The sequence below is a fragment of the Chelonia mydas genome, chromosome 7 (assembly GCF_015237465.2).
Source record: "Chelonia mydas isolate rCheMyd1 chromosome 7, rCheMyd1.pri.v2, whole genome shotgun sequence".
Lineage (NCBI taxonomy): Eukaryota > Metazoa > Chordata > Testudines > Cheloniidae > Chelonia > Chelonia mydas.
The window spans coordinates 22561108-22574982 of record NC_057853.1 but is presented as its reverse complement, the minus strand read 5'-3'; the positions used below and the strand labels follow the sequence as shown (position 1 = coordinate 22574982).

Here is a 13875-nt window from a genome sequence, read left to right as displayed (position 1 = left end):
GTGAAGTAGCCCATTAATATCTCTCCAGCCACAGGATGGAAAGGGGGGCAGGAAATGAGGTGCTCAAATACTGTGGTAATGAAGGCTAGGTAGCTATGCTGAATAGAAATTTTGACTCAGGACAAAGCCTTACTCTTAGAAAAATATCCAAAACTCTTTAGTGTGCCTAACATAGAAACTTAGGGGCAGACTCTGATCTCAGGTACACTGATGTAAATCTGGAATCACCCTACTGAAGTTAGTGGAGTTTGATTTTCACAGGTGTAGCAGAGATCAGAATCTTGGAATCTGAAACACCTTATGTGTTTCAGCCAAAAGTCTGAAAGCAAGTAAACAGCATGGTACTCAATTTATATTGACATTAGGAATCAGAAATACAAATGGCTGAATCAACTCTGCTAGGTGCAACTCTATGGGGCTGGGGAACTTCGGTATTTTAAACCTGATGATTAGGCTACTCAGTCATCCCTTGAGTGACTGTATGTGTGATGGAATGGTAAAGCTTAAATTGTGGAAGAAACATCAAACTCCTTTCAGATGTATTCAATACCTGCTCCATGAAATCCTCCGCAGAGATATAGCTTCCCTTCCACCGAGCCTGCACTAGTGGAGTTGGTTCGTAAGCTGAGGAGAGGAGAAGGCATCGGAGGCCCATCTCTCCAAAAATCCCCATCAGGGTTATAAATCTCCACTGCATCAAGACATTGCCGTGCCTGTCCCCTGTCTCGACCCAAGCAGCCAATTCCTCCTGCAGAGAAAGATATATATCAAATACACAGGACACCAAGACAGAAATACGGCAGTCCCAGAGTGCCACTGAAACTGGCTGCTTTCTTGTCCTTATGGGGTTATTTTTTATTTACATGCTCTCAGTTTTTCTCCTCATAGATTTTCTCTCTTCATCTCCAGAAGCTTGGTAATAAGAGGCTTTCAAATTAAAAGCCACGCCCCTTTACTACAGAGTTCACGGCTGCCCCAAAGGAGCTCCATTCTCACCTAGATATGGCAGGAAGGGCAAGAGGCACTTTTGCAAAATGCCAAGGTACTCGACCTCCTTTTTTTTTTTTTTTTTTTTTAATTATACAGAAGAATTTGACTGTAGTTACTTGTTGTTTGTTGGTAGTAGCCAGATCACATGATCACTCAGTTATAAGGATCAAAAATTGCTTTCCAAAAGTAATTTGGTGTCAGTGGGTTTGCCCTTCACTCTCACTAATCAAGAATCATTTGGATTTTGCAAAAGGTAGGAAAGAGTTTCATCCCTTTGTAAGGGCAAACTGGCTGCAGATAAAATAGCTGTCCAGTTTGCAGGAATGTCAGTTAAAGACAGTTAATATCTGTCTGACCTACCACCTGGGTCTTAAGATGCCTGGTAAAACGTGCTGTATACATATGAGATAGTGACTTTGAATGTCTGTATGCATCTGATCTTGAAAATTCACTGCTTTATGGCTCTGGATATAGTGATCATTCAGTTGTAAGTCAAAACAAAACCTGACCAAACTGATCCTTATGGGATACCACTGTATTTCAGTGAAATGCATAGTAAGTATCAGATACATCAATGCAAGTTTTCAGATAGATACTTAAAAATAGAGATATTTCATATAAATTTTGTTATTTGTACCTTCTACCAGAGGATCTCAAATTGCTGTAAATAATTTAAATAAAATAATTTAATCAGTTTAATCTAACTGATTAAACTTCAGAACACCTCTGAGAGGCAGGTGTTACAAACTCAATTTTATAGATGAGGAAACAGACATCAATTAAGTGATTTGGCCAAGGTCATATAACCAGTCAGTGTCAGATTCAAGATTAGAACCCAGTTTTCTTTAGTCTCAGTCTGTGTAGAGACTCAAGAAAGACTAGTCTCATAACATTCAAAAACCAGTAGGAGAACACTTCAGTCTCCCTGGTCACTCAATAACAGACCTAAAAGTGGCAATTCTTCAACAAAAAAACTTCAAAAACAGACTCCAACGTGAAACTGCAGAACTGGGATTAATTTGCAAACTGGACACCATCAGATTAGGCCTGAATAAAGACTGGGAGTGGTTGGGTCATTACAAAACCTAAACCTAATTTCCCCAATACTAATTTCCCCCTACTGTTACTCACACCTTCTTATCAACTGTCTGAAATGGGCCACTCTCATTACCACTTCAAAAGTTATTTTTCCTCCCTTGGTATCCTGCTGTTAATTGATTTGTCTCATTAGACTGACCTCACAGTTGGTAAGGCAACTCACATCTTTTCATGCATTTATACCTGCTCCTGTATTTTCCACTCCATGCACCTGATGAAGTGGGTTCTAGCCCACGAAAGCTTATGCCCAAATAAATTTGTTAGTCTCTAAAGTGCCACAAGGACTCCTCCTTGTTTTTGCTGATACAGACTAACATGGCTACTACTCTGAAACTAGTCCCATAATGGTTCAAATGGGTAAATATGTAGGGTTTTATATTCCTTTCAAATTCTGTTCTCAGACCACATTCCAAATGGAAACACATAATGCATTGTGAGGGCAGTAGCAGCAGTTGAATTTTAATTCTTGTTTTTCTTGTGAATTAAAACAAGCCCTACTAGTTGAGACTTAATTAGGGTGTCTGGATTCTGTTTTTAGAATAGCTGGGCCTTCAAAAAACTGCTCCTGGTTTTCATTTCTTGGAACATATTGCAACATTCAGCACCAGTATCTCCCCATCCTCACTCCATCTTCAGTGTGCAATGTTTGCACACTGAAATTGTACGGCAGGCACTGTGTCTCTAAATATTTTCCAGTGAACAGCTCTGGGTTTTGAATTCACAGCCTTTAGATCTCAAGGATTAATATGCTGATGTACTCCAGCAGGTTCTGCATCTGTGCCACTCGATACAATACCCTATAATGAGCATTGATGGCATCTCCATGCTAAAGCAGCTCTTTTGTGTGTGCATGTGTGCATGTGCCCACTTTTAAATATAAAATGACAGCAATATTCATGCAATTTCCAAATTAATGGCCAGATTTCCAACGGGCCTCCAAATACACATGCCCATTCAGGACCCCACAAGTTTATGAGACCAAAATGGATGCTTCTGCACTTAATTACTCACTTACATTTAAAAGGGTATGGCTGCAAATATTGCTAGCGCAGTTTTGGGGAGGGGCCTTTTGAAACTTTGCCCCTAAAATGGTGTCATTTAAAATGGCCAGTCAATGAAAGGAGCCTACAGTAGGTAATGTTTTTTTATCTGCCTCTTCATTGGGATTGTTTTTAACTCGGGCTGTTGATTAATCACAGTTAACTCATGCCATTAACTCAAAAAAATTAACTGCGATTAATTGCACTGTTAAACAATAGAATACCAATTGAAATGTATTAAATATTTGTGGATGTTTTTCTACATTTTCAAATATATTGATTTCTATTACAAACACAGAATACAAAGTGTACAGTGCTCACTTTATATTATTATTTTTTATTACAAATATTATAATAAATTATAAAAAATAGTATCTTTCAATTTACCTCATACAAGTACTGTAGTGCAATCTCTTTATTGTGAAAGTGTAATTTACAAATGTAGATTTTTTTTTGTTACATAATTGCACTCAAAAACAAAACAATGTCAAACTTTAGAGCCTACAAGTCCATTCAGTCCTACTTCTTGTTCAGCCAATCGCTAAGACAAACAAGTTTGTTTACATTTATGGGAGATACTGCTGCCTGCTTCTGAGGCCTGGTCTACCCTGGGGGGGGGTGGGGGGAAATTGATCTAAGTTACGCAACTTCAGCTACGTGAATAACGTAGCTGAAGTCAATGTACTTAGATCTACTCACCGCGGTGTCTTCACTGCGATGAGTCGACTGCTGCCACTCCCCCCGTCGACTCCACCTGCGCCTCTCATGCCAGTGGAGTATAAGAGTTGACGGGAGAGCGTTCGGGGGTCAATTTATCGCGTCTAGACTAGACGCGATAAATCAACCCCCGCTGGATCGATCGCTGCCCGCTGATCCGGCGGGTAGTATAGACATACCCTTATTTACAATGTCACCTGAAAATGAGAACAGACGTTCACATGGCACTTTTGTAGCCGGCATTGCAAGGTATTTACGTGCCAGATATGCTTAACATTCGTATGCTTCAGCTACCATTCCGGAGGACATGCTTCCATGCTGATGATGTTCATTACAAAAATAGTGTGTTAATTAAATTTGTGACTGAACTCCTTGGGGGAGAATTGTATGTCCCCTGCTTTGTTTTACCTGCATTCTGCCGTATATTTCATAGTATAGCAGTCTCGGATGATGACCAGCACATGTTTGATTTACAAACACTGTCACTGCAGATTTGACAAAATGCGAAGAAAGTACCAATGTGAGATTTCTAAAAATAGCTACAGCACTCTACCCAAGGTTTAAGAATCTGAAGTGCCTTCCAAAATCTGAGAGGGACAAGGTGTGGAGCATGCTCTCAGAAGTCTTAAAAGAGCAACACTCAGATGCGGACACTACAGAACCCGAACTAGCAAAAAAGAAAATTAATCTTCTGCTGGTGGCATCTGACTCAGATGATGAAAATGAACATGCATCAGTCTGCTCCGCTTTGGATCATTATCGAGCAGAACCCGTCATCAGCATGGACGCATGTCCTCTGGAATGGTGGCTGAAGCATGAAGGGACATATGAATCTTTAGCACATCTGGCACGTAAATATCTTGCAACGCCGGTTACAACAGAGCCATGTGAATGTCTGTTTTCACTTTCAGGTGACATTGTAAACAAGAAGCAGGCAGCATTATCTCCGCAAATGTAAACAAACTTGTTTGTCTGAGCAATTGGCCAAAGTAGGACTGAGTGGACTTGTAGGCTCTAAAGTTTTACATTGTTTTATTTTTGAATGCAGTTATTTTTTTTGTACATAATTCTACATTTGCAAGTTCAACTTTCATGATAAAGAGATTGCACTACAGTACTTGTATTAGGTGAATTGAAAAATACTATTTTTTTTGTTTTTTACAGTGCAAATATTTGTAATAAAAATAAATATAAAGTGAGCACTGTACACTTTGTATTTTGTGTTGTAATTGAAATCAATATATTTGAAAATGTAGAAAACACCCAAAAATATTTAAATAAACGGTATTCTATTAGTGTTTAACAGTGCGATTAATCGCGTCGTTAATTGTGATTAATTTTTTCAATAGTTTGCCAGCCCTATTTTTAACCTTTTGTACCATCTCCAAAGGTATTTGTGAGGGGCTCTGTAAAGACGGGGGCTATAATGCCCTAGGCACATCTCGCTATTCCTGATCAGTATTTTAGAGCAACCAAAGAGGAGACCACCCATCCCCACTTTTACCTTGAGTTCACAGCAGTGAACTGATACAGGAGTTTGGGAGCCTAGGGCCTGATCCAAAGCCCAGTAAAGCCAATGAGAAATCTCCCTCCCATTTATTTTAATGTGCCTTGGATCATTATTATTATTTGTATTACCGTAGCACCTAGATGCCCTGGTCATGGCCCAGGCATGAAATCAATGTTGTGTATATATCCCTGATCAAAAAAGTTTCATAGTCATATACCTCACCATCAAGGGTCAGTGGGTTCATTCTAACGGGCCATAAATCTGGGAGCTGTGGTGCTTTCAGGTAGCTGAGGATGCTCATTTCTACTTTAACTGACCTGGTTGGGGCAGTTGTGCAATTGATTCAGAGTTTGGCTGGGCCTGGGGGTTGGCTGAGGGCAAGATGGCTGAAGCTGATCCACACACAAGATGGAGATAATGTGGATAGGTTGGTGAGGCATCCAGAAAAAGTGGCAGAGATGGGAAGTGGTAGCTGTTTGGGGGAGGCTGTTGTTCTGCAGAGCAATCTGGCAGGAGAGCATTGATATAATGGGGCAAGATCTCTTTATTCTGGTCTTTTACCCTTTTGATTGTGCATATCAAACTGCCTAGAGCTGTGTAAAGGTGCTAGAAAATATACGTGATGTGGTTCCAGTGGCCCACAACTCCGGCACAGGGTGTGGGGAGGGGCAGTAACTGCTATTTCAGCCAACAGACTGGACCGGCAGCTGTGGAGGGTCTGTAATTTACTCAGTGTTCGGCTGCAAGTGGCGGGTTGGATGAGGGTGAGCTGACCAAAACTCAACCTACACACAGTGGAGATACTGTGGACAGGATGGATAAGTATCCAGAAAAAATGGCAGTGGTTCCATCAATCCTATTGATCGACCAAGGAAGAGCACATGCTGCCTCTTGCACAGGTTTGCAGTTGGAGGTCATATTAGATCCTAAGCTATTCCAAGAGGCACAGGTGGCAGCTGTGATCAAAACTGCTCTTTTCTATCTGTTCCTGGTGAGAAAAAAGCAACCTGCTCCTTCAATTCACACCTTCTACAGTTATCCATGCCTTCGTTATAATCCCGTTTCAATGGAGCTATGCCTTAAGACTATTTGGCAATGAAAGTTTGGACAGCTGAATTCTGCACTCTTATTAAATGGTGCTTCATACCAAGAGCATACTAAACTGGTGCACAGTACTCGGCCCTGACTCTTTAATGGTTCCTAGCAGGATTTAAGATGCTGTTCTTAACCTATAAAGGTGGGACACTGTATTTTCCTTAGCTGACCATGTTTTTGTTTCTCAAGGGTACCTTTAAAGTACCCCTTGGTCCTTTAATATGACAGCCAGGCTGTTTAATCAAGTGGCCTCCCAAAAGCACTGCTTCTACGGTGTCCGCTGCTGGAATGTGAGTAACAGTGTAGGGTGCAGAAGTATCTGCTCCTACATGGATCCTTCATCTGAAGGATGGAAGATCTTTGTTGTTTAAATTAAAGCTGTGAATAGCACTGGATGGGGATGGCAGTAAGTTTATTTGACTCTGATTAGTTGCCTAGCTTTTGTGAACATGGTATTGTCCCAAGTGCCTCACGGGGAGAGCCACCTCTGGAACTTTCTAAGGAACATTATTACCGTTCTTTTAATCATCTTGTGAATTTTGTAACTACAATAAAAAATGCAATAATCATAGGCACTGCAATTTTGGAAGGAATGAAAAGGACAATTTACACTGAACCAGAATAGAATTCAATCAGCACCATGTGTGTAACATGCCAGTAATCTGCTTTAGCAGAAAATCCAAAACTTCACCAAATACAGGAACTCCTGGTGGCAATCCTGGGAGAGAAGACTGAAACATTTTCCTTGTATAATTATTAAAGAAATAAACTTTAATGGTCTATCACCAGTCACTTTCAAAGCCTAAACTAAACACTAGTATATTAAAAAAATTAAATAAACTGCCATCAACCAGTTAAGGCCTTAAATTTGACCTGTCTAAAAGTAGTTATAATCAGATGGGAAAAGTCCTCTAGATATGAAATGTCTAAGTTTTTATGTGTACCTTACCAAGCCATTACAGAGAAATCCAATTTCAGCTTCATTCAAGACAGACAAAAATCAATGCTTGGCAAACAGAAAATGAGAAAAAAAATCAGATGGGAATAAAATATAATTTTCAAGCTTCTAAAAGGGTATTCTAAGCAATGAGGAATCAGACCCAGAGGAGAATGGCTTTATGCTTCTCTTTTAAGATAATGCTAACACTGAAATAAGCTAGCAGATAATGCAAAGGAATCTGCAAACTCCAGATACTGCTAGAGTTGCTTAGCCACACACTTGCAGGTAGCAACTCAAAGCTCCTGCACTGTCTCCAGGATCTCAGTAGGCATGACTTGCCTATACTCCAAGAAAGAAGACACAGATTCTGTTCCGCAGAGGCTGACAATTAAAGCCCGTCCTTTCAACTTTTATCCACAATGCAGAAATTCCTTACAGTGAAGGAAACTCAAATTGGCCCTTGAGTGGAGGCATGGTTGGAGATGGTTGGAAATGAAGAAACTTTTCTCTGTCAGAATCTACTGTATATTGCAACTGCTCACACTCCAGTCCAGAGGGTCCTACCTTATTGCCCTTCCTGTACAATGAGTTTATGAAGTCGTCAAGAGGGTTAGTCAGAACATGTGGACTGCTGTGGTACCTTCAGGCTGCATTTCTACCTCATTTGACCTGGCTGCAGCAGTTAAGTAACTGACTTGGTGTTTGGCTGAGACTGGGAAGTGGATGAGGGAGAACTGTCTGAAGCTCAATCCACACAAGATGGGAATAGTGTGAAAGGCCTCGGGAAGCATCCAGAAAAAACAGAAGAGATTGGATGTGGTAGCTGATTGGGGTAGGCAGCTGTCCTGCCAAATGTTCTGGCAGGACAATGTTGATATGATGGGGGCATGCCTCTCTATTCTGGACTTTTACCCTTTTAACTGTGCAGATCTTAAACTACCTAGAGCTGTGGAGAGGTGCCATGAAAAATAAATGGCTCCACTGACCCAAAACTCCTGTATATGGTGTGTGAAGGAGCAGCAACTGCTGTTTCAGCCTATAGTCTGGAACGGCAGCTAGACGGTCTGCATTGTTTTCCCTTTCCCCCGCCCCACCTCCCTGTGGACTTTTGCCATTAACAGAGTGGGTGAATTCAATCTCTTTCCACCACCACCCAGCTTTGTTCTCTGCGCAAAGCCCGATTACTTGACCTTTGTGCAGGGAGAGGTGGATTTCACTCTGGGAGTTTTGAACATTTCTCTGCCTGTCATTTTCACATCTGTCACAAAAGAGGATTTAATTCCAGAGCACTGTCCCTTGCAAACACACCATTTCAACATATAGACTCTTTATGTTATTTTCTTTCCCCAGGAGACAGTTCAGATGCCACTGTGGGACTAAAATAAGTCGGCAAAGCCACCTTTGTGTTCCCAAAGCTGTTAATGCTTCAGAGCTTTCCCTATCATGCTTGGATGGTTCTGCAATCAAACACACTTTCAAGGGCACTCTGCAAGTAGCAGTTCTAATGGACTTTAAATTTAACCTGAGGCTCCATTAGTAAAATAAATATATAAATACAATACCTAGTCTTTATTAAGAAATCAGGATTACAAGACAAGGCTTTTGATGAAAGAAGACAATGCAGGGTAGGTGATGTGATCAGTACATCCTCAGAATTTCAATGAGATACAGTGCTGTGCCTTACATATACCCACACGTTGTTGATTGGCTGAAGGCAAAGAATATTGTTTCACTTTAGGACAACTCTCTTCCCCTCCCCCTCCCTTATTCTCACACAGTGAGACTAAATGGGATTTGAGTCACATCCATCACAATAACTAAACATAGGAAATGGTAAAGGGAACAGTGGTATGAAAAGATGGGTAAACTTAAACTCATGGTAAAATTGAGTATTCAGGATTTTGGGTGGGTATCTCTGTAGAGATGGTGGGGGAGGGATGGAAGTAACTAGTAGTACTCCCCTGTGCTAGTGCTTAGTTGGAATGGTGATTAGAGCCTTAAAATACCCATAAATATATCCCTTTTGTGCGGGAGTGGGGGTTGGGTCTGATACCGACCTCGGCATCAAGAGACATGGGTTATATTACCTCAGCCATGCTGCTGAAGCCTAAATTTCCGAAAATGGCCACTAATTTTGGGTGCCTTAGTTCACTGATACTCAACTTGAGACACATGGGGCTTGATTTTCGGTAGAACTGAGCACCCACAAAGCCCACAAACTTCCATGAGTGTGGTGGGTATTTGCCACCAAGGGGTCCCAAGTTGGTTGTGCAAAAAAAATGTATGCAGGTGAAATTACAGATCATCTAAGCTCTGTCAAATGGGGACTGTAATACTTCCCCACCTTCTCACGCCCTTTGATCACAATACACAGGCAGTATAAAGTATTCTCAGTCCTTGTTTGAATTTTTATCAAAGAGAAATGAAGATGAAAAAACAGAGCAGGTTCACCAATAAGCAAGTGAAATCTAAGCTCTACCTCTCTTTCTGTAAAATAATTCACTATTAAATTGATCTCTGGAATCCACAATGGATTTAATAGCTCTAAACCCTTACATAACATTTCCCGTCATTACTCTTTAACAGCACTCAAGCTGAGTATTAGGACTTGCATTGCTCTCTCACTCCCTGTAAACCAGTGCTGCATAATTGGTTTCAGGGAGAAATAAGGGAGCCATAATGCTAGCTCTGACAGACTCTTACGGAGATGGAATTGAAAACCACCTGCCATTCTTTACTATTGCAGAGAAAACAGATGACGTAACGTGTCTTGTAGCAAAACATGAAGGAAAAGCTTGACTGGAAGCAGGCATGAGAAAAGCAAACGGTTGCCAACAAGCCACAATTTCAGTTCCAGCTTCTCCTACAACCTGCTGGTAGCCTCTCAATGACATGGGGGAACTTCTGATAGCCAGAATCAGGCCAAATTCCGCTCTTGGTTCAACTGCCATGCAAGCTCACTTACCACAGTCAGACGTGAACAGGGGTAACCAAGGGCAGAATTGGGCCCATTATCTGCTACTCAGAGGAAATCCAGAATGTATTTATGAATAGACATGTTTACTTTAGAAGCACCATAATTTATTCAAAGGCACAGTTAATACTGAAGCATGAAAGTTAAAATTTCTCCTTCTACTTCCTCCTACACAAACCTTCCTTCCCAGAGAGACCCCTGAGTACCACATTCAAATAAGTATTTTATGAGGGAGACATTCAGAATTTAATTGAACCTCATTTAACTGCTTAAAACTTTAAAGAGAAGCTCTCAGCAAGAGCTCAGGGAAAACTCTGTTTTAATGAGGTGGTATTCCAGAGTAAGGAGGATAAACAAAGATTCTTTGATTCCCAAGTCCTTACTAACAGGATTTTTCATTTAATTCCTTCTATATTTTCTTATTTATAAAAACAGGGATTACATAACATAAAAACAATGCAGAACTAATGCCCTTATGCTGATGCAATATCACTTACCACTGACCTATATTTCAAAGACTGCAGTTCTTTTGAAAGTGTTTTAGCATGAGCTGGTGCATTTGGCAGGTCTTTTTCTTATTTACTCATCAGTCGTAATGAGTTTTCACAGTCTCAGATGCAAAGGATTTCTTTTTTTATTTTTAAGCAAGAGATTAAAATGCATGACCTTAAATAGAGCCTTCCCATCTGGTTTTCTTCCAGAAGTATCTCAATTGGCTCTGTCATTAAGAACACAATACCACTCTTTCTTGAGCTTTCTAACGAATATAGTTATGTTCCTGGGAAAATATGGAGAGAAAGAGCTAAGATCAGTCGAATGTGGTGAATAGGAGAAAGGATTCTGAGCCTCAGGAAAGGCTGTTCATTTACTTGGAAGGATTATGTATGCCATTTAAATAGCATAAGAGTCTCCAGGAACATTATCTGTTGCAACAACCAATTCTAAGTAGAACAGCTGATAAAAAACACATGGTATAGGTTCTGTGAACAATACAATCACTCAAACAGTATGAGTGTTTTTCATATCCCTTACATCAGTGTAACACAGAAATAACTTAATTTAAGTAAGTAGAATTACATAGGTGTAAAGTTGGTGTGTGACCAGAATCAGGCCTTATGTAGTTATCCACGTGTATTTCTAGTTTGGAATTTAAATAAAGCACTGTCCATATTCTGTCACAGGTTCTCTCACACCAAAGGATCTGGAGTAGTTAGTCTCCAGGGTCAGCATGTTCAGTTCTCATTTGGACTGAGAATATTCTTGGGCAGTGCCTGTGTATTCTATGTTCTGTGCCAACAGTAACACATGAAAGACTGAAAGCCAGATACTGATCTCAGTTAGAATGGTGTAAGTCTGGAGTATCGCCACTGAAGTCAACAGAGTTACTACAGAGTTACACCATGGAACTGAGAGCAGAATCTGGATCCGAATATAAAAAATTATGTTATGGCAATTTACTCAAAGCAAATATGGCATGCATGCCTTTTGCTTCATATTGGTCTTAGCTAATTTCTTTAGTTATTTATTTGAATTCCAGTAGCACCCAGAGGCCCTAGTCCTGCTTGGGGCCTCATGGTGCTGGTTGCTGTTCAAACATACAGGAAGACACGGACCCTGCTTCAAAAAAACCCAAAATCTTATTTAGTTTGGATGCAGGTGTTAAATTTTGTTTGAAAGGAGTTAAGTCTAGCTTTTCTGCAATACCATTCTTATGAGCTGAGCATTTATTCAAGGAGAGGCTATATTCTCTCCCATTTATTTATTTAAATCACACAGGCAGCAGGGATCTCCATGAGCTTTCTTTCATGGAGTTTCCTTCTCATCATTCTATTAAGAAGACAGGGTTTTCCCCTTATGGAAGCGGGGGGCGGGGGAGGTGAGGTTTGTTCTACAAACCAGTGGACCCTCTAAGATGCATGCAGCTCTCAGGGAACCCACGGAGACAATGTTCTTCCACACAAAGGCCACAACTACATTTACATCAGATACCATAAGTGCAGCCTGAGAAGAGGGTAGCACTGGGAGGGAGAGAAGCATGTTCAGAGTCTCTGCACAGTAGGTTTGTTCAGTGCCTCCTCAGATGCTCCCAAAAGCAGAGCTTGTATAGAGCGCTGGTGGGAATTAAAGCCATACCCATCATCTGGAATCCTCACCGAGGGTAGAGGGAAGAACACTACCTCACCTCCACTAGAGTAACTCTCTCCCCAGGTCACAGTAACTTAGCAACACAGGGAGGTAAAGTTATACCTCCCTTTGCCAGCTCTACTAAAATTACACCATGATCTGCAAATTGGCTGCAGATTTAACAAGTCTGCATAGCTTCTCTGGAATGGCAGCCATAATGCATAGTATCGCGGGGGGACACAGTATACAGGGAGTCCCTCAGAAAGTCTTCAGAATCTGGGGCTTTTGGAACAAATTGGCATTGTCAGTCTTTTTTTAGCCTCCCACAGTGCTTGACATTCCCTGTGAAACAATGTAATGTCCTGAGGATCCATGCCTTTGAGCAGCTGGCCATGGATTTTAACCATTCCCCATGACAGTTATTATTCTTTGGCCTGTCCACATCAGCCCTGGTTGTTTCCACTCTCATTCTCTCATGGATGTCATCTGCATGACCAAGAGCTTCGGCAACCAGATTAAGAAAGCTTTCAACTTGTTCTTTCTACTGTCACGAGTTGTCTGTCTGCCTAGCGAGGACACCATCACAATTGTCTTTATAAGGAGAAGTGTATCCATTTTTGTAGCTCAACAATCTGAGAATTCACAAGGTAACACACACTTGTCACTGTGAATAAACCATGGTGTGTATTTTTTGTGCAAGGTTTTAATTCTAGTTGGCATGTGGAAGCCTAGTGCCAGAGATGAGACCATTTGTGACACTAGCAGAATGAAACACCCATACCAGTGACTACCAGGCTGTTACCAACCTGTTTTAATATTAGAATTCTTTTGCAGCTTGGAGAGGAAAAATGGTTTGCAATCTTTTACACAGGACTCTCAGATGGTTACTGTTAGGAATTTTAAGTGCAATTGTGCCCTCAGTTGCGTTGGTGTAAATCTGCAGTAATTCTGGTGACATAACAGAGTTTCTGCAGTGTATTTAAAGGCACAGTGTGTCCAGAAATCTGTCTTTTGTTTTCTTTCTGTAGGATTTTTTTTTATTATTATTATTTTATCAGAAGAAACTGTCTTGTAAGCAAGGTGGTCACTGCCAGCACCAGCCTACAAAATGCCAATTTTAACAGACGTGCAAATATGGTCAGCAGTGTGACTGGAAACATAGCACTGTCTTTCTCAAGAGAACTGCTCCCTGGAGCAGATTTTGATCTCAGTTAATGCCAATGTAAATTCCAAGTAACTCTACTCGCTTCAGTGGAGTTACTTCCAATTTACACTGTTTTATGAGAGATCAGATTCTGGCCTCTGTGCCTTTAATCCCATTTGCTTATTTTTAGTAACAAAACTAAAGGTCTGTGGCAGCACAGCATCCTGATACCCCTTTGTGACC

The 13875-nt window shown here is 40.8% G+C and overlaps 1 protein-coding gene across 1 annotated transcript in view; it reads right to left on the bottom strand.

Moving 5' to 3' along the window:
• KBTBD12 (kelch repeat and BTB domain containing 12) overlaps positions 1–13875 on the bottom strand; it is a 48575-nt gene that overhangs the window by 16199 nt on the left and 18501 nt on the right. Inside the window, exon 5 of the mRNA XM_007059976.4 lies at positions 551–748. Coding sequence (XP_007060038.2) covers positions 551–748 — 198 coding nt within the window. The remainder of the gene's footprint in view (positions 1–550; positions 749–13875) is intronic.